This window comes from Rattus norvegicus, chromosome 17 (genome assembly GCF_021556685.1).
Source record: "Rattus norvegicus strain SHRSP/BbbUtx chromosome 17, alternate assembly SHRSP_T2T, whole genome shotgun sequence".
Lineage (NCBI taxonomy): Eukaryota > Metazoa > Chordata > Mammalia > Rodentia > Muridae > Rattus > Rattus norvegicus.
The window spans coordinates 85,453,494-85,475,847 of record NC_141550.1 but is presented as its reverse complement, the minus strand read 5'-3'; the positions used below and the strand labels follow the sequence as shown (position 1 = coordinate 85,475,847).

General features: G+C 38.6%; 1 protein-coding gene across 2 annotated transcripts in view; it reads right to left on the bottom strand.

Annotated features, from left to right (window-relative positions):
- The window catches only part of Malrd1 (MAM and LDL receptor class A domain containing 1), a 724,504-nt gene that overhangs the window by 453,981 nt on the left and 248,169 nt on the right, over positions 1-22,354 (bottom strand). For both annotated transcript variants that reach the window (XM_087589615.1, NM_001287618.3), the window contains 1 exon segment: positions 16,906-16,993. In XM_087589615.1, coding sequence (XP_087445741.1) covers positions 16,906-16,993 — 88 coding nt within the window.

Genomic DNA, 22,354 nt, shown 5'->3' with positions numbered 1-22,354 from the left:
CATGTGTATATGTGCATGAGAAAGGAAAAGTAATGGAAGAGTTATGAATAACATGTGTAGTGGATCCACTGATGGACGGGATGCCATATTGTTGATTCCAGTTTATTGTTGTCAAGTATGAATAAAGCTTTTAACTACCCATGTACAGGTGTTATATGCATATAAGCGTTCCTTTGGTAAATACTGATATGCTTTATTACTGAATCTACAGTAAAGGTATTTCCTTTTATGGAAAAATCTAGACATCTTCAAAATGGTCATAGTATTTGATAATCTCCCTATGTTAAGAAGAGTATCTGTTTATCTGCATCCTTGTTGGTATAATGTGTCATTCAGACTTTGATTTTTGCTGTTCTAAAATCTGTGCGGTATACATCAGTTTTCTGATTCGCAATTTCCTAATGGTGCATTATGAACACACCTTCATTTGCATATTTTTCTGATTTATAAATGTGAGGAAGAATTTGTTCAGATCTCTTGTGCTTTTAAAACTTTAACTCATTTTATTAACAAATATTAATTATACATAATAGAACTCATCATAACATTTTTATACATAAATATATTTCACATATTACCCCTGCCAAATCTGGTGTGGCTTTTATGGGCACAGAGTGACATGCTTCCTGCCCCTGGGGCCCATGTGAGCTTCCATGAGTGTTGACGGCTGCTGTTGGCAAAATGTTTATATAGTAATGTTCATATTTTTATGTTCCTCCCTTAAGGTATGTCCTCCCTGTTAATATTAAGGACTGCACCATAATCAGACAGCTCCAGTCCAGGAGGCAAAGATGTGGCTAATGTCTCAACAAAATGGTAAATGCTGGAACCTTCAGGACAGCCCTTAAGGTTGAGGAAAAGAACTCATGAAGTACATGAGTTCAAAAACATAATTTCTCAACCATGCAAAAATAGAAGGATGAATATGAATTATGAGGAGCTTCACAAATCTAAATAAACACTACTTAGGAGCCAACTTGTCAGAAATATACAAATACAGGTAGATACAAATACAGGCAGATTCCTGAGTTAACAGGTCATCCTGGGACACAGTGAGACCAGGCCCCAGGTATGGTGGAAATGGTAATTTCAGGGCACGGCTCCACCCAGCTAGTTTATCATCTGTGCTAAGGAAGGCAGACAGACCTCTGAATTCTTTTACAATGTTAAAAAAAAGGATCTAAAAAGTAAAAAAAGAAAAGAAAAATATGGATGCTTGCTGTCTTCTAAGAATCAAAGGGCTGGGGTCCAAGGGATGCTGATTCATAGGATAATCAAATGGAAACCTGGAGTAAATGACTGGATTGATATTTAAATTGAAAGCCTGGACCTGTGTTCTGCCGGAGATGAGCTATCCAGAGAAATTTTTAAGATAAAAAGAACTGCTTGGAGAACACAAACAAGCAAGCAGGACTTGGAAAGAAAGATCTCCTAGAATAGCAAGCAAGAAGAATATATATAGACAGATAACTCTCCAGAGAGAAACCAGAGCATAGAGAGAACCACACTAGAAATCTGTATCCAACAGAATAAAGGCTGTCAGCTTGGATCCATAATTAGACTTCAAGTTTCTCTTTTCACTGCTCCTAGACAACCCTTCTCTCTGAACACCTCTCCCAGACGAGGCTGGTCCTTGGTATATCCTTCACACTCATTGATTTAAAATTATGGTTTCGTTACTTGACTCTGAGATTTAAAAGTTCCGTGGATGTTTTCAATAACCCTCTTTCCCCACAATGGCCTTTCTCAAATGCCTTTCCCAACGTGTAACTTGTTTGATTTTTCATTCCCCAGTGTCTTTTAAAGAGAAAAGATCTTTAATTTTAATGCAACGCAGAGAAATCATACGTTATTTCATAGTCTGTGCCTTTTGTTGCTGTACTTAAAATTATCTTTACACCCAATGTCCTGTAGGTTTTATGTCATCTTCTAGGAGTTTTGTAGTTCATTGACTTTTATACGTAGGTCTTCAATCCATTTTGAATTAATTTTCTGTGAAGGATGCACAGTTTTGGGCATAAGGTGTTCACTGATTCCAAGAAACAGAAATTGCTCAATAGGACTCTGCTCCACAGTATGTTGTTGTTGTTGTTGTTGCTTATGGCCCTCTATTCTGTATTTTTATTCTATACATGTCTGTTCTTTCACTGGTATCAAGTGGCCTTGAACACTGCTGTTTCATAGTACACACTTCACTCTTCAATCTCAGGAGGGAGAAGCTTATCCTCGGTAATATCAGCACAGAGCTTTCACATGGATTATAGCAACCTTCCCTCCCCTTCTCCTTCTAAGGCTATAATGCCATCTGCAGGCCCCACCTTAGGGCATTAATCTAATCCCAACAGCCCTCCCCCCAAAGTTCCATTCCTAAATATCATCAGACAGAGGATTAGGATTTCAATCTGTTAATTTAGGGTGGGCGCATTCAGTTCGTTGAAAATGTGAGTTATGTGTTTTGACCTGTAACTGCCAAGAATAAACCCAAATGGGTAGTGATAGTAGATTCTTTACTTTGAAGAAATAAATGAATGCAATGGGAGATTTCCAGTTGAAACAGAAATTGCAGAAACAACATACGAATGACCGTTTCCCAAGCCAACTGAGAAGCAGAGATTAGTGTGCTCTGACCTAATCTTCTACATTGCTAAGCCACAGGGGAGGGAAACCGCTGCACATCTGTCCGGGGGATGCACATCTGTCCAGGGAAGATTTCCTCAATCGATGGCTCAGGAGCCAGATGGGCTTGCTCCGTGAATTCCTTGCAGCAAATAAGATCAGCTCCAGGCTACACCCATACAATCTTTGTGATAAAACTGATTTTTCTAGAGTGTTTTACACTAGAATTCTACCCCCTTGGCCATCCCCACATTGATCACTAAGCAAACAGGATGAATATCTTACCGCCCTCAGTCCATGATAATGTTTACTAGCTTTAACTATAAATAGATGACTTAATTCACAGAGCTGTTACTTAGGTCTCTCTAGAGGTAATGTCTATGTTTTGCTTGTGACCTTTCGTGTTTATAAATGGTTTTGAATTAAAATCTGAGAGGTTTACTTGAGTTTCATTTAATCAATCTTCATACTGTTGATAGGTAAAACTATCCATACCTCAGGGTCAGGGCACACTTAGTTCCTATGGCACTGACCATAACAACAGAGTAGACTTAGGGTGGAAAAGCTCCATTTAGCATGAAGGAAAAAGAAGTAGTTTTCATTCTTTCTAATCCTCAGACTCTAATATGGTTTCTCAAGTTGTGATGACTCCAAGCATAAAATTACTTTTGTTGCTACTTCATACCTGTGTTTGGCTACTGTTAGGGCTCATAATGTAAATATCTTTGTTTTCTTTCAGTCTTAGCTGACTCTATGAAAGGATCATTCATCCCCAAAGGGATCATCACCCACAAGTTAAGAACCACTGAAATAAAGTGTCTGTGTAAACTCTACTTAAGTGTAGTGAAGTTTCAAATACTGTTACTGACCAGGCATGGTGCTTCAGGTCTGTAATCTCAGTACCAAGGAAGCCAAGGCATGCAGATTTATGACTTCGGGCCTAGTCTGTTCTACATAGAAAGTGCCTGGCCAGTAAGAGATAATATAGTGAGACTCAAAATAACAAGAACAAAACAAAATCCAACAACAGTTACTGTTTGAAAATGATTTATAACAATACAACTCTTTGCTGCATATTCTGAAATATTATTTGGTTTATTTTCATATGATTGATAAAAAAATCTAGTCTTCCTAAATATGTTTGCTTTATAACATGGACTCAAAGGAAATTTTCATATCTTTAGGCATTCTTACATTGAAGTGCAGACCAGAATTTAGGGCTTCTTCAAATTAGAGCCAGTTGATTAACCTCAGCCTATAGGAGGCCAGACTCTCACAATGGCTCTTCAGCAGGAGTCCACCAAGGAATAGAACATGGTGGTCCTGAGGATAACCCTGGTCCTTCAGTGAAGTGAAAGTTCTTCCCACCACAAACATTTCAATTCTTGCCCCCTATGCTTTCCCCTCTAATAATTTAAAAATGTTTTTGTTTTAATGCTGCATATCTATTGTAGGTTCGTATTTTCTGTGAGCATGAGATATACAAAGGCAACAAGTCCATGAGAGTGAAGCACTTTCTAATGGAACTAGAGCTCATAACAGAGCCATTGAGCTAGCTCATTCTCTTTTCAACCTCACTTTCCTACCATTTTAATACACATTCTTTACACACATTGATGGGTTTCACTGGAAGAGTTCAGAACATGTAATATTGCACATAGCTTACACCTGAGCTCTCTTCTGCCCTTTTCACCACCAGTCACCTTCGCAGTTATTACAACCCTTCTACTTCTATTGGTTTTTGTTTCCTATACATAAGAGAAAACATGAAATATTTGATTTTTGTTCAGTATGATGTCATCTGCTTCAACTTATTTTTCTAAAAGAATAGTATTTCTATTCATTTTAGTGGTTAATGACACTCTATTTGCATGCAGATACCAATTATTCTCTTTATCCACTCATGTGTTGATGGGTACCTAGGCTGATGCCATACCTTACCTACTATGAGTTGAACACAGTAAACAGAATATTGCATGTAGAAAAAACAAAATGTATCAGTTAACAAAAATTCCCACAGAAATCTAAGTTCATTTTTTATTTTTTTAATATTTTTCAGAGCTGAGGACCAAACCTAGGGCCTTGCACTTGCTAGGCAAGTGCTCTACCACTGAGTTAAATTCCCAACCCCATAAGTTCATTTTTACATTCATTTATTACTTTTTATAAATTTTATGAGTGTTTTGTTTACATCATTTGCATCATATACTTTCCCCTCCCCAACTTCTCCCATGGCCTCCCCACATGCTGAACTTCATGACCTCTTTGTTAATTAATAATTGTTCATATATACATATACATACACATATGCATATACATATACCTATACTGAATGTTGCTTTATATATGTGTGTTTAAGGCTGACCATTTGGGAATAATTAAGTTATCAGGGGCTTGTGCTGAGAAAAGACTAAATCCATATTGATACCCACAGGAACATACATACACACACACACACACACACACACACACACACACACACACACACACACACACAATTTGGACAGTATATATTATACGAAAATAGCATACTATATAACTTTATAATGCTATACTAAAGAAGCTAAAACTGGGGCTGGAGAAATGGCTCAGCGGTTAAGAGCACTGACTGAGTGCTCTTCCAGAGTCCTGAGTTCAATTTCCAGCAACCACATGGTGGCTCACAACCATCTGTAATGGGATCTGATGCCTCTTCTGGTGTATCTGAGGACAGCTGCAGTGTACTCATATACATAAAATAAATAAATCTTAAAAAAAAAAGCTAAAACTATGTGAGCTTACCATTACTACCACAAACATCCTGATTATTTCTTAGAAATCTTATTGAAAACTTTCATAATAATATATATTCTTCTGAATCTCTACACCACTACAAATTTTTAAAGATATAAAAGCACAACTTCATTTATTTATTGTATGAATTGCTCATAATAATTATGTTAATCTAAGACAAATATAACTGATTATTCACCTTCTCAGCATCATCTCAGTGAGGCATGAAGGAGCAGACACCTTCCGAAGGCAGAGCTACCCGCTCTCTTCCCTTGCATCTATTTACCTTGAAACACACATGAATCTGCTGAGAGACGGGAGACCTCAGCACATTCAGTTGGTGAAACATTAATGCTAATGAGTAAATATGCCAAGAATCACAGCAATCCATTTCAACCATAACAACAACAACAACAAGATATTGATTGTGTGCCATGCTGTCTTCAGACACACCAAAAGAAAGCATAAGATGCCATTTCAGATGATTGTGAGCACCATGTGGTTGCTGGGAATTGAACTCAGACTCAGGACCTTTGGAAGAGATATACACAGATAACGAATATCAAAAAATATTGCTAATTATTAATAGTATATATTTACCAACTTAACATATTGTGAATTGTAAATCTATTTAAGAATGATTTCTAGAGAAAAATGAAGGGATAACAAAGCCTTTAATGACTGATAATCACATAAAATCAGTATTCTGGCAGTTTTAATAACTAATAATTAGAATGAACACATTGACATAAACGTAAATATTGAGGCTGCTCTCCACACCAATTCTGCTTGAAGAGAGCTGGTCTCCCGGGAGTGCTGACACACCTAAGACCACAGACTAATAGGATCACATGAGGGACTACTGATAGTCACAGACAGCAAGACTAGCCAGTACCAGAGACAGCCAGGTTGAATGAGGCAAGAATAAAATCATCAGAAACCAAGGCAACTTGGCATCATCAGAACCCAGTTCTCCCACCACAGCAAGTTCTGGATACCGTTACAGACCTGAAAAGCAAGGTTCTGATTTAAAATCACATTTCATGATGATGATAGAGGATTTTAAGAATGACAAAAGTAACTTCCTTATAGAAATACAGGTGAATAGAAGTAAACAGGTAGAAGCCCTTAAAGAGGAACCACATAAATCTCTTAAAGAAATACAGAAAAACACAACCAAACAGGCAAAAGAATTAAACAAAAACATCCAGGATCTAAAAATGAAAAATAAACACAATAAAGAATTTACGAAGGGAGACAGACAACCCTGGAGATAGAAAACCTAGGAAAGAGATCAGGAGACATAGATGTAAGCATCACCAGCAAAATACAAGAGATAGAAAAGAGAATCTCAGGTGTAGAAGATACCATAGAAAACATTGACAAAAAAGTCAAAGAAAAATGCAAAATGCAAAAAGCTCCTAACCCAAAATGAACAGGAAATGCAGGACCCAAAGAAAAGACCAAACCTAAATAAGGATACTATATCTAGAAGATATCGAAGATCCCCAAATCAAAGGGGCAGTAAATATCTTCAAAAAATTGTAAAACACTTCCCTACCCTAAAGAAAGAGATGCCCATGAATGTAGAAAGAGATGCCTGTGAATATACATGAAACCTATAGAACCCCAAATAGATTGGTCCAGAAAAGATATGCCTCCTATCACATAATAATCAAAACACCAAATGCATCAAAAAGAAAATTTATTAAAAGCAGAAAGAGGAAAAGTTCAAGTAACACATAAAGGCAGACCTATCAGAATTAAACCAGACTTCTCAACAGAAACTCTAAATGTCAGAAGATCCTGGTCAGATGTTATACAGACCCTGAGAGAACACAAATGCCAGGTCAGGGTATTGTACCAGCAAATCTCTCAAATAATATAGATGGAGAAACCAAGATATTCCATGACAAAACAAAATTTAAATGATATCTTTCCACACATCCAGCCCTACAAAGGCTAAGAGATGGAAAACTCTAATACAACAGGGATACTACACCCAAGAAGAAGCAAGAAATTAATCTTTATTCAATAAAACCAAACAAGATAGCCACACAAACAAAATTCCACCTCAAACAACAAAAATAACAGTAAACAAAATTCACTATTCCTCAATATTTCTCAACATCAATGGACTCAATTCCCCCAATAAAAAGACATAGACTAAAAGACTGGATAAATAAACAGGACCCAGCATTTTGCTGTACACAGGAAACACAACTCAGTGACAAAGACAGACACTACCTCAGAGTGAATGGCTGGGAAAAAGAAATTCCAAGCAAATGGTCCCAAGAAACAAGCTGGAGTTACCATTCTAATAGCTAATTAAATCAATTTTCAACAGAAGTTATCAAAAAAGATAAGGAAGGACAGATACTTCATACTCATCAAAGAAAAATTCTACCAAACTGAGCTCTCAATTTGAATATCTATGCTCCAAATGCAAGGGCACCTACATTCATAAAACAAACTTTACTAAAGCTCAAAGCACACATTGAGCCTCACACAGCACCCCACTTTCATCAGTGGACAGATCATGAAGACAAAAACTAAATAAAGATGCAGTGAAACTAACAGAAGTTAGAACCAAATGGATTTAACAGATATCTATAGACTATTTCATACTAAAACAAAAGAACATCCCTTCTTCTCAGTATCTCATGGTACCTTCTCTAAAATTGGCCATATAATGGGTCACAAAACAGGCCTTAACAGATACAAGGAGATTGAAATAATCCCATTTATCCTATCAGATCACCCATGACAAAGGCTGGTCTTCTATAAAAAAAAAAAAAAGCAACAGAAATCCTACACACATGTGGAAGCTGAACTACTCTCTACTCAATAATAACTTGGTCAGGGAAGAAAGAAAAAAAGAAATTAAAGACTTTTTAGAATTTAATAAAACTGAAGGTACAACATACTCAAATTTATAGGACAAAATGAAAGCAATGCTAAGAAGAAAACTCTTAGCTCTGAGTGCTTAAAAAACCTGTAGAGAGTATACACTAGCAGCTTAACAGCACACCTAAAAGCTCTAGAATAAAAAGAAGCAAATATACAAAAGAGGAATAGACAGCAAGAAATAATCAAACTCAGGGCTGGAATCAACCAAGTAGAAACAAAAAAGAACAATATAACGAATCAACAAAAGCAGGAACTGGTTCTCTGAGAAAATAAATAAGATAGATCAACCCTTATTTAGAGTATACACATGGCACAGAGAGAATATCCACATTAACAAAATTAAAAGTGAAAAGGGAGACATAACAACAGAAACTGAGGAAATTAAAAAAATCATTAGATCTGATTACAAAGTCTTTACTCAACAAAACTGGAATCTGGATGAAATGGACAATTCTTTAGATAGATACCGGTACCAAAGCTAAATCAATATCAGATAAACTATCTAAACAGTCCTATAACTCCTAAAGAAACAGAAGCAGCCATTAAAAGTCTCATAACAACAACACCAATAACAAAACCACCAAAAACAACAACAACAACAAAAACAACAACAAAAAGTCTAGGACCTGATGGTTGTAGTGCAGAATTCTATCAGACCTTCAAAGAAGAGCTAATACCAATATTCTTCAAACTATTCCACAAAAAGAAACAGAAAGAAGACTACCCAATTTATTGTATGAAATCACAGGTACGCTGATACCTTAACCACAAAAAGACCCATCAAAATGTTAACTACAGGACAATATCCCTTATAAATATCGATGCAAAAACACTCAATAATATTCTCTCAGACTGAGTGCAAGTACTCCTCAAAAATGATCATTCACCATGATCAATTAGGTTTCATCCCAGGGATGCAGGGATGGTTCAATATACAGAAATCCATCAATGTAATCCACTATGTAAACAAACTCAAAGGGGGAAACATAGGATCATCTCACTAGATGAGTAAAAAGCATTTGACAAAATTTAATACCCCTGCATGTTAAATGTCTTGGAAAGATCAGGAATTAAAGGCTAATACCTAAACATAGTAACAGCAATATACAGCAAACCAGTAGGATTGCTACTGAACTAAATTGAGAGAAACTTGAAGCAATCCCACAAAAATCAGGGACTAAACAAGGTAGCCCATTCTCTCTCTATCTATTTAATGTAGTACTCAAAGTTCTAGCCAGAGCAATTACATAATAAGAGGAGGTCAAAGGGATACAAATTAGAAGAGAAGTCAAAGTATCACTGTTCTCAGGTGATATGGTAGTATACTTAAGTGAACCCAAAAAGTCCACCTAACCTGAACTTAAACCTGATAAACAACTTCAGCAAAGTAGCTGAGTATAAAATTAACTCAAAGAAAAAACACTAAGAAAGAAAATAGGGAAAAGACATCCTTCACAATGGTCCCAAATAATACAAAATACATCAGTGTGACTCTAACCAAGCAAGTGAAAGATCTTTATCTGTATGACAAGAACTTCATGTCTCTGAGGAAAGAAATCAAAGAAGATCTTAGAAGATGGAAAGATCTCCCATGTTCATGAATTGGCAGGATTAATATAGTAAAAATGGCCATCTTGCTGAAAGCAATCACAGATTTAATGCAATCTCCATCAAATTCCAACTTAATTCTTCATAGAGTTAAAAAGAGTAATTCTCAAATTCATTTGGAATAACCAAAAACCCAGGATAGTGAAAACTCACCATCCCTGACCTCAAGCTGCACTACAGAGCAATAGGGATAAAATCTGCATGGTACTGTTACAGAGGCAGGCAGGTAGATCAATGGAAAGAATTAAGACCCAGAGATGAACTCATACAACTATGGTCACTTGGTCTTTGACAAAGGAGCTAAAACCACCTAGTGGGAAAAAGCAGTCTTTTCAGCAAATGGTGCTGTTTCAAGTGGAGGTCAGCATGTAGAAGAATGCAAATTGATCCATTCTTATCACATTGTACAAAGCTCAAGTCCAAGTGGATCAAGGACCTCCACATAAAACCTGATACACAAAATCTAATAGAAGAGAAAGTGGTGAAGAGTCTTGAATACATGGATACAAGTAATAGCTGCCTGAACAGAACACCAATGGCTTATGCTCTAAGATCAAGAATCGACAAATGGGACCTCATGAAGTTGCAAAGCTTCTGTGAGGCAAAGGACACTGTCAATAGGAAAAAAATCAGCAACCAACAGGTTTGAAAAGAATCTTTACCCAATCTAGTTCCATCAATTTGCCTAAGAATTTCTTTACCAAAACTCAAGAAGTTAGACTCCAGAGACCCAAATAACTCTATTAAAAATGTGGTACGGAGCTAAACAAAGAATTCTCAACTGTGGAATCTCGAATAGCCTAGAAACACATAAAGATATGTTCAACATCCTTAGTCATCAGGGAAATGCAAATCAAAACAACCCTGAGACTCCATCTCAAACCAGTCAGAATGACTAAGATCAAAAACTCAGGTAAGAGTAGATGCTGATGGAGATGTGGAAAAAGAGGAACACTCCTCCATTGCTGGGGGAACTGCAAGCTGATACAAGCACTGTGGAAATCAGTCTGGCAGCTCCTCAGAAAACTGGACATAGTACTACCTGAGGATCCAGCTATACCACTCCTGGTCATATACCCAAAAGATGCTCCAACGTATAATAAGGACACATGCTACTATGCTCATAGCAGCCTTATTTCTAATAGACAGAAGCTAGCAACAACCCAGATGTCCCTCAACAGAAGAATGGATACAGAAAATGTGGTACATTTACACAGTGAAGTACTAATCAGCTAATAAAGCCAATGAGTTCATGAAACTCTTAGACAAATTGATAGAATTAGAAAATATCATCCTGAGTGATGTAACCCAGTCACAAAAGGACCCACATGGTATGTACTCACTGATAAGTGGATATTAGGCAAAAAGCTCGGATTGCCCATGATACAACTCACAGACTATACGAAGCTCAAGAAGATGGAAGACCAAAGTGTGGATATTTCAGTCCTACTTAGAAGGAGGAAGAAACTAATCAGGGAGGTAGAGGGTGGGAGGGACTTGGGTGGAATAGAGGAAGGGGGGAAGGGGGCAGGATCAAGTGTGTGGGGAGATGGGGGTTATGTACAAAGGGTCAGGAAATTGAACAGACGTATGTATCATTGGTGGATGAAAACTGGGGGTAACCACCAGAAAGTCCCAGATACCAGGAAAGTAAGAGGGTTCCCAAGACCCAATGGGGATGACATTATCTGAAATACCCAAACAAGGGAAGATTTTTAAAAAACGTAGAGACCATATCTAGGGGTAAGGCACAGCCCCTGGTTGAGGGATGGGACCACCCATCCACATCTAAAATTTTAACTCAGAATTGCTCCTGTTGAAAGGAATACAGGGACAAAGAGTGAAGCAGAGACTGAAGGAAAGGCCATTCAGAACGGACCCCACCTGGGGATCTGTCCCATTAGCAGCCACCAGACCCAAGAACTATTGCTGAGGCCAAGAAGTGCTTGCTGACAGGAACCTGATGTAGCTGTCTTCTGAGAGACCCTGTCAGAGCCTGACCAATACATATGTGGATGGTTACAGTCAACCCTTGGGCTGAAAATGGAGACCCCAATGGAGGAGTTAGAAAAAGGACTGAAGGAGCTGAGGGGGTTTGCAATGCCATAGGAAGAGCAACAATATCAATGAACCAGACTCCCCAGAGTTTCCAGAAAGTAAGCCACCAACCAATGAGTACACACGGAGGGACCCATGGCTCCAGCTGCATACGTGGCAGAGGATGTCCTAATCTGGCACCAATGGAAGGGGAGGCCCTTGGTCCTGTGAGGGTTTCATGCCCCAGTGTAGAAGAATGCTAGGGAGGTAAGGCAGAATGGGTAGGTGGGGGAGCACCCTCATAGAAGAAGGGGGAATGATGATGGGATAGGGGGTTTGTAGAAGGGATAACATTTGAAATGTAAATAAATAATATATCCAATAAAAAAGAGAAAAAGAAAACAAATTTTAAAAAGAAAGAAGAAAAAAATCTTGAGTAATAAAAAGCAGTTTGGTATTCAATGAATGCTCACTGCATAAATGTTAATTAGCATAAAATAAACTGTTACCCATATAAGAAATTAGAAAATAAAAGGGTCATAATGATGTTACAGGCAAAGAGAAAGAACAAAAAGCAAACCAAAACCAGAAACTACTGAGAACACTGCTGGGACAACCAATGATGAACACTTAGAGCTGAGAAGCTTGCACTGCTGCATTGGTCTCTGGGAGAAGGGTCATGGTAGAGCTAAGGGAGCAGACAGAATAGAAGTGAGAACTGTTCTAAGTTGTATTCAGCAGAATTTTCCACTGGATAAGTACAGTGGGAAGTCAAAGCCAAAGATCCCAGCTGAAATTGAGCCTGGGGTTGTTGGATAAAACTGGCATTGTGAGTATTTGCAGGAAAGTATGGAGAAAGAGACTGCAGCTGAGGCAAGCGAAGTAAGACCCACCTTCTAGCTGTGCCTATAAAATCATAGGTGGTACAGAAAGCTTAGGCATTTTAAGAACTACTTCAATGATTTCTATTTGCGTTTTCATGAATTTTAATTTCTACTCTGCAGCATTATATTACTGAACAACATGGTAGTTTAGTTAGTACCCGAAAGCTAATTATAAATGAGTATAAATGAACCTGCAGGCCTTCATCCTACCTTTTCTAACATGGTAACAGGAGCACTGGCTGAGAATTATAAAGAGCAATATATTACTGTCTCGTTTTTGTTTGTATTCGATTTACGAAACACTGCTTGACATTGTTTTATGGAACATTCAGCTTTGCGAGGCATTTTGGGTTGGACCAAAAGTCTCATTTGTTATGATGTTAACATAGAGACAAACAGTTCAGACAGGTTTTGAAGTTTCATGTTTTTCTTCCCAAACTTGAACCAGAAAATTGGGACTAATGATCTGTAAAGATCCTTCCCATCTCTGCTTCTGCCTTCAGCAACTCTACTCTGGCCATCTGGGCACCATTAGCCACAGAGTGAATTTAGGAAAATAATTGGGGAATCTAGAGTTTCAGTGGTGACTTGCCCTGCTTTTCTATATTCTTCTTTCTTCTTCAGCGTTCCCAAAGCCACAATGATTCTCAATATAAACTTGCAAGGTATGTAAGAAAAACCCAGGCCATTAAAATTAGACAAATTTATGCTGTAATACAACTCTTGCCCTGAAGTTTTACATCATCTGGTTCAGCTGTATTCTAAAAACTAATATTTTACAGTAGCAAAGCAGTTAATATATCTGATTATCAGGAAGCCAATGGTTCACATCATGGATCAAGATATAGATATTTCTTGGTAACTTGTCACTTTATTTCTTAATGTAAGGCTAGATAGCAAAGTTACTGATTCTACTCAGCAGTTGACATCTCGCAACCTTGAATGGACCAGGCCTTATTCTTAACACTTAAAACATTATAGTGTTGGTCTGAGATTATAATTCAGTAATAACATACTTGCCTATCATGCATGGGATCCCCATGCCATTCCTAGCACTATGAAAAGGATGCAAAATTATAATTTTTATATATAAAACACATGTTCTAATGTTGTTTTATGAAACCTGTTTATAAATTCTGTCTGGATAAAGATGTATACATTCTCTGTCCTTAAGAGTCTCCCTATAGGTACAGAATACTGACTATCATTCCATTGTAAGGCTTAATTTTCAGGGTGTGTGTAAATATATGAATACCATATCCTGATATGGGCATAGTGCTTTCTGTTCTCCATCCTCTGATTTGAAAACAAACATCTCAGATGGGGATGTGGCACTTTAGCTCTAGTCGTATAGAAGTAGGACATATAGAATGGAGATTCACAGCTTAGAACTTCAGGGGATTTTGCAGAGCTCTGCAAAAGACATTGCTATCATAGCTATTCTTTTTCTAAGCTAATCCACATGCTTCAGAGCTAGAAGTTGATTTTGTGGTTATAAGTAATTGAAAATTATCTTTCACGAAGTCTGTCTGATACACAGTTAGGTATAGTTTATATGGAAACATTTAATACTTATGAAATAATATGATTGAACAAATAATGAAGATTTAAAAATCACCTAAAAGATGGGTTCCATTTTATTTATCCTTCCTTTAGAAAATATTGTCATTTCTATATTCAAAAAATAAAACAGCAAATAATATACTTGCTTTCTTACAACTGCCATTATTATTATTGAAGAAAAGAGAAATTTCACCTTAAGGATAATAGGTGGTATGTACAAGATAAATTTAGGGACTAAAGATAGAAAATGCCAGAAAACTATCTATGTATATGGTCTTCCAAGGATCCTTTGAATAAACATGGGCACCCAGAGGAAGCATATGCCAAGAAGAAAGGAAAATCATATGTCAAAATCTAGACTGAATTTAACTCGATACACTGAATAATTACTAGGTAGAGGACCTTTATTACAGTTGTGGATGATACAGGCTCACAATGCAAAGTGGGGGGAGAAGCCCATCATTTTTTTCCTGAGCCCTAACTGAAGTTTGACTTGACTCTGAATAAGATAGGCAGCCTAAGGAAGATGTCAACGATCCTGCAGGTACTATTTTATCATCTAAATTTAAAAGGACCCACTGAACTGCTTTTGAGATAATATGATATCAGGTTCAAGGACAGAAACAGAGAGCCCACTTACAAAGCAAATGGAAATCTGAGCGACAATGGTGGCTTGAGATAAAGGAGAATGAATGAGTTGGTTCTGGAAAGATCTGAGGTAAAGGATGACCAGGTATGTACATATGGAACAGGTACACTTATGGAAATATGAAGGGGATGCCGAAGCTGTCTTATGACGGGGCCTACAGAGATTGATTTGGTTTTGTACCGTGTTCTGATGAATTGCTGAAGACTAGTGACTGCAGTCATTGCTGACCACATGGTGAAATAGAAAGAATCCTAACATCAGAGAAAGGAGTGGAAGGTGGCCCCTGAACATGCTTTAAACTCTTCCACTCAGGGATGCCAAGATAAGGGAATCCCACCTAGTTATAATTTCTTCAATCCAGCCAGGCATGGTGGTGCCTACCTTTAGTCCCAGTACTCAGAGGCAGAGGTAGATGCCATCCTGGTCTACAAAGCAAGTTCCAGGATAATGAGAACTACATAGAGAAACCACATTTTGAACAACAACAACAATAACATAAAAAAAGTCAAACAGACAAGAAAGGTATTAGTAATAATGGTACTCTTGTGTCCCAGTATAGTCTGCAAATGACACTGGAAGAACAGGACTTAGGATGCAGGATAAGGGTGATGAATCCTGGAAATCAGACTCCAGAGACCAGCATCATGGTACAGATCTCAGCCTAGCCCATAAGCCTTTATACAGTGTTTGACCCAATCCTAAGTCTCTAAATTCTTGGCCAATTATGTGTCACCACATTATCACTGTGTGCCCAATGAAAACCCTGCCTGATGACATTACTCAGAAGGAGCAGAGTTGGGTGTGGGGTGTAGAGGATTGAGGGAGGAAGGTCATCATCACCTCTTAGAACTTCCTTGAGGATAGTAGAAGCAGCTACTATCCTGGCCTTGGTTTCTTTTTGCTGTCTCACCAGTGTTCTAGAAGCCATTTTAGAGCTAATACTGTATATGGTAATTCAAGACTCTTTGAGGAGTCACAGAAGCCTGTGGTGCCTCACTCTCCATCCCTCTTTTTCCCTCACAAGGTAGAGTTCTACTCCAAACACCCCCCAATGCACACACACACACACACACACACCACACACACACACACACAACTGGTATTCCATGTCATTTGATTTAAAAGCTTCCTGTCTGAGTGCTAGGGTGATGTCTATGAATTTTATTTACAGGTTTACTGGACCACTTTTCATTGCAGAGTAGAATCACCCCCTTCTCTACACCCTGTTCCAAGCTTGGGCTGTTCTCATTTTTAGCAGCTTCTCTTATTTTCTCTAAGATTTTTATTAGGTATCCAATTTGTGAATGTTGAACAGAACATAACTATGGAGTTTAGGAGAGAGATGTCAGGTGAAGGTATAAATCTTGGAAATATTCTATTTCAATAGACAGAAAATTTAAAATGTGGAAAGAATAGTTTGTAAGCAATACCTAGGAATAGTTATAGTATAGCTCAAATTTTAAATACTGGTGTCTCTGAAGAGAAATGAAATGGTAATGAAGTTTTTAAACATGCAATGTGACTATAAATAACTCAATGATTGCAATATTGAAACAATTATTTTTACAATCATTAAGTCTCATGAAGGTCATGATACTGTAATATAACTTCATATATGACTTCCTAGTATTTTGTATGTGATAAAAGAAAGAAATGACAGATTCAAACATATTTACTGTATTTCAAAGGTTTAAGGCTAACTACTAGTAAAGATTTACAATAATCTTTCAAGTGTCAATACATTTAAGGAACTGTACTTGTGAGGACATTTAGGTTATTTCAGAATATAAAGCATTGGCTTCCTTGGCAATTCTTTCAAGTAGACAGATTTGGAAATTACCATGTCTTTGACATGTTCTCTCTTACCTGGATAGAGGGTACAATCCATGAATGACAGATCATCAATCGCAATATCTCCAGTGAAGCCATCTCCCACTGAGGCCACTATCAAGATCTAAGGTATAAAAGAAAGGTGTTACATTGTGAGTAAAAGTGTAGAAACCTGAAAACTCCAAAGGAACTCACAACGCTGGGGGGAGGGAGATTGCTCACTCAGCAAAGTGACTTCTCTGTAAGTATGAAGTCCTGAGTTTGATGCCTTATACCCACATAAAAATTATGGGAAGTATTCAGTATCTCCAATCTCAGCACTGAGGAGGTGGAGAAAGAATGTTTCTAGGGGCTTATTGGGTTGATAATGGTTCTCAATCTTCTTAAGGCTTCAACCCTTTAATATGGTTCTGCATGTTGTGGTGACCCCAAACATAAAATTATTTTAATTGCTTAATTCATAACTATAATTTTGATGCTGTTACAAATCATAATATTTTTGGAGATTAAAAAATTGACAAAGGGTGTGTGTGACACACACAGATTTAGATCTACTGGTGTAGCCTAGTGGGAAGCTCCAAATTTCAATGAGAGACAAACCCTGTCATACAGAGGTGAATATGGTTCATGAGGTTGACAACTGAGCTTTTCATCTGGCCACCACAAGCACACACCATTCGCATGCACCTTCCTACATATATACATATATGCATAAATATGCAAACACACACATACGTATACAATATTATACACAATATATGTATATATACATATATACAAATATATATGTTGGGCCCTCCTGGGCTCCCTCAGTGTTTGCCCCCTTCTGAGCCTTGCTGATGCATGTAGAAACTTTTGTTTTTAGGAAAAGAACATCTTGGCCTTTGCTGTTTGGCAGGTGGGTGGTAACACCATTGAGTTAGTTCCTATTTTTATGCTGAGAACATAAACTTGTTTTTCTGTTGTGCTTCCAGGGTTTTTCCACCTGGTGGACTTGGCATATATATACTGTAAACCTCAGTAAACCTTTGGCATTCTTGTAGCATGAATGACTCAAGTCTGTGTCTTCTGTTTAATCCCCCAGGCCTACGCCCAGTTCTTGGTACCATGCTAACATGGGCGTCTTCAAGTGGAGATCCCACCAAGATCGGGAAAGTGAGTAGCCCTGACAGGATCATTCCAAGAAGCCAGCTGGCAAAGTGAAAGGATCACCTCGAGGTCCCATGACAGCTAACAGATCAGATGTGAGCTCTGCTCAAACATCATTGAAGAGGGATAAAGGTAAAAGCAGCTAACGAACTCATTAAAACTTTAGAAAAGACTAGTCCCTAGTTTGTTCATTCAGGAGGACTTAGTATTCCTGATTGGGAACATCTTAAGAAAGATTTGCAAAAAAAAAAAAAAAAAAAAAAAAAAAACCAAAAAAAAAAAAAAAAAAAAAAAAAAAACACTGCAGAGAGATGGCCCTGAGAGCATTCCTGTTGCCATGGTTCTCTTTGTGGAAATTGGCCAAGGATGCTCTTTTGAGTATTAACGCTCAAATAAAAGAACAAATGTCAGAAATAGAAAGTTTTAAAGAAGAGGGAGCTATTGATCCTCCTGCCTATGAACCCTATCCTTCTTTGGAGTGGTGTTATGGAGATAAGTCTCCAAGGAGAGGGGTAATTTTTCCTGAGCCTCCCCGGGACAGAGAGTGGTGAATCCTGTATTGAGGTTGCATACCCCAACAATACAGGCCAATTTATTAGACAACATGTTCCTCTGAGTTTTAAGGAGTTGAAAACCTGAAAGAAGGAGTCTCTGATAATGGTCCCCGTGCTCCCTTTACTTCTGATATTTTTGAATTTTATGTTATGTCCAATTTGACTCCTGGAGATTGGCAACAATTATGTAGGGCATTGCTGTCTGGGGGAGATTGTCTTATATGGGCAGGAGAATGTCCAGAACAATGCACCCAGACAGCTCAGAGAGATGCTGCTGCGGGATGGGGGAGAGACATCTTGCATGATATGGGAGTGGTGGTTACCACCCAAGCCCAACTAGTACAAAGGATACTACATGAACAGGGATTTAACCCCAGTAGGGATTTGGGAAAGTACCTGCAGAGGGGCCCTCAACTGTGTCTGATGGGGACCTAGTTGTTCGAGCCCATGCAGATGGCATGGGATTGGGAGGTTTGTTATGGTGGACACTGATAAGTTGCTTCATGTTATGATCCTATGTGGGTGGAGTGGTGGCCCCTTTTCTCTGAAAGATTGAAGACAGTGCACAGACTTGTGCAGGAGCAGTTGCAGGTGGGACACACTATTCCCTCCATTTCCCCCTGAAATGTTTCTTTGTGGTCCTCTTACATTCCTGGATGCATGTTAAAACAGGGGTAGCTTTTAATTCCACTGCCTCTTGGAATTCGTCTATCACTTTTGAAGGTTCCCTTAAATTTTAAAATAGTAAGTTTGGTAAAAATTTTAATGTCTCTTCCTTCACCTGTGTAATTCCTCCATTTTTCTTTGTGGTTTACAATGGAACTAATGCTGGAGATAGTCTTGACTATTCTTGGCAGGACTGCCAACTACATGAAGTTGCTGGGGACCAGAGGACACTACCCTGGTTATGTGGATTCCAGGCATGGGTCCATTGCCTACTGGTCATTCAGGAGAGAGTCAGGTGATCCTCAACCATCATGGGAGAGACTTTGGCATCATCGCTGCTATTATAACAGCCATTGCCACTGTGGACACTGTGGCTGCAGTGTCGGGGATTGACTGCTCCCAATCTCTTGTTAAGGCAAGCACAGTGGATAAACTTAAAGAAGTTGCTGATGAGTGGACATTCTGAATTTAAAGCAACAGACAGCACTTTTTCAGGAATAGCTTGATCTTATATGTCCTCCTGTTCTCCTATTTTCACACATGTTTGTGTGACTCCAGCTAGAGTTCGAAACCTTACAATGAGCCTCAGTGTTATGGACCTCGGCATCACAGTAGTTAGCCTTTTAGTTCTTTGTCACATGCGTAGACAACATTCCCAGTCCCAAGCAGCAACTAGCAAGTGTTGCTCTCCTCAGCAGGAGACAATCCCTCTGCCCAAATCCAGCTCAACCTTTACAAGAAGTAGTTAGTTGATCACAGGCAACTCTTTGGGATCAGTAACCACCTAAGACAGGGGCTCTGAGACTGGCAGAGACTCCAGTGATGGGTAACAGAATTGGTTTTCCCATAATGACCTAAGACGGTCTGTATATATATATATATATATATATATATATATATATATATATATAGAGAGAGAGAGAGAGAGAGAGAGAGACAGAGAGACAGAGAGACAGAGAGACAGAGAGACAGAGAGACAGAGAGACAGAGAGACAGAGAGACAGAGACAGATATATATATATACATACATATATATATATATATATATATATATATATAGAGAGAGAGAGAGAGAGAGAGGAGGTAGAGAAGGAGGAAGGGAGAGGGAGAAACAAATAAAAGCTATTAAAACTGTTAATTTGATTACAGGAAGTATTATGATTATCAGGCCTATGTTGTGGCTGAATCTCATTCTGCCTCTACTATGTCTACTATGCAGATTGGATCTGAGAAACCTGACAGAGGAGTTGGGGAATTAAAAAAAAAGATTTGACAAAAGTACAGAAGATCTGGAGCCAAGGTGACTGTGCATCCTCTGATGAAGTGGTTCTACCTACTCAGTAATCAGGACCCTCAGCACTTCTATTACGTATAACACACTTGAAGGAGTTAGCTAGCCTCTTCAGGAGGTTTCTTCAGGTATCTGTCTTGGGCTATAAACACCCAAGAGGAGGAAGCTGTAGTTGATAGTTCTTCACACACTGGTTAATCATTTGTAAGTATGTATACTTATACACACGCTATCAACATTCCCACTGGGAATGGATGAATGTTGTACCATCCTCCGAATCTAACATGGGAGAAGGCCTGTCAATTTCCCCTGAGTCTGAGGCTTTGGTCTTTGTCAGTAATAAAACTCACTTTGGGCTTTATCTAAGAAATTCACTGGAGGCTTCCTCGGCTCCCCACATCATGTCTGAGGCCTTTCCTTTCTTTTCTTTTCTTTTAATTTTATTGTATATTTTATATAATTAAATTTCAAATGTTTTCCCCCTACTCCCCTCTTATCACCCCTTTCACATCTCCCTGCTTCTATGAAGATGGCCCACTTCCACCCACCCACTCCTACCTACCCACTCCCACCTCAATGCCCTGGAAATCCCCTACACTGGGGACACAACCCTTCACAGGACCAAAGGCTTCTCCTCCTATTCATGCCAGACAATATAATCTTCTGCTACGTATGTGGCTGGAGCCATGGATCCCTCCATGTGTACTCACTGGCTGGTGATTTAGTGCTTGGGAGCTCCGGGGGAGGGGGGTCTGGTTGGTTGATATTGTTGTTCTTCCTATGGAGTTGCAAACCCCTTCAGCACCTTCATTCCTGTTTCTAACTCCTCCATTGGGGTTCCCATCCTAAGTCCGATGGTTAGTTGCAAGCATCCTCATCTGTATGACTCAGTAAGACTCTGGCAAAGCTTCTCAGGAGACATCAATACCAGGCTCCTGTCAGCAAACAGTTCTTGGCTTCAGCAATAGTGACTGAGTTTGGTGGCTGCATAAGGGATGGATCCCCAGATGAGGCAGTCTCTGGAGGATCTTTTCTTCAGCCCTATTCCACTCTTTGTTTCTGTATTTCTCCCTTTAGTATTTTGTTCCCCCTCCTAAGACAGACTGAAACATCCACACTTTGATCTTCCTTCTTCTTGAGCTACATGTAGTCTGTGAATTGTATCTTCAGAACTCCAAGATTTGTGGCTAATATCAACTTATCAGTGAGTGTATACCATGTGTATTCCTTTCTGACTGGGTTTCCTCATTCAGGATAATATTTTCTAGTTCCATCTATTTGTCCAGGAATTTAGTGTAGTCATTGTTTCAATAGCTGTGTTAGACTCCATTGTGTAAATAAACCACATTTTGTGTATCCATTCCTCTGTTGAAGACCATCTGTGTTCTTTCCAGCTATTGGCTATTATAAATAAGGCTGCTGTGAACATAGTGGAGCATGTGTCCTTGGTATATATTGGAGCATCTTTTGGATGTATGCCCAGGGGTGGTATAGCTTGGTCCTCAGGTAGTACTATGTCCAATTTTCTGAGGAACCTCCAGACTGATTTCCATAGTGGTTGTACCAGCTTACAATTCCACCAACAATGGAGGAGTGTTCCTCTTTCTCCACATCCTTGTCAGCATTTGCTGTCATCTGAGTTTTTTGATCTTAGCCATTCTGACTGGTGTGAGGTTGAATCTCAGGGTTGTTTCAATTTGCATCTCCCTGATGACTACCGATGTTGAACATTTCTTTAGGTGCTTCCCAGGCATTTGGTTTTCCTCAGTTGAGAATTCTTTGTTTAGCTCTGTACCCCATTTTTAATTAGGTTTATTTGATACTT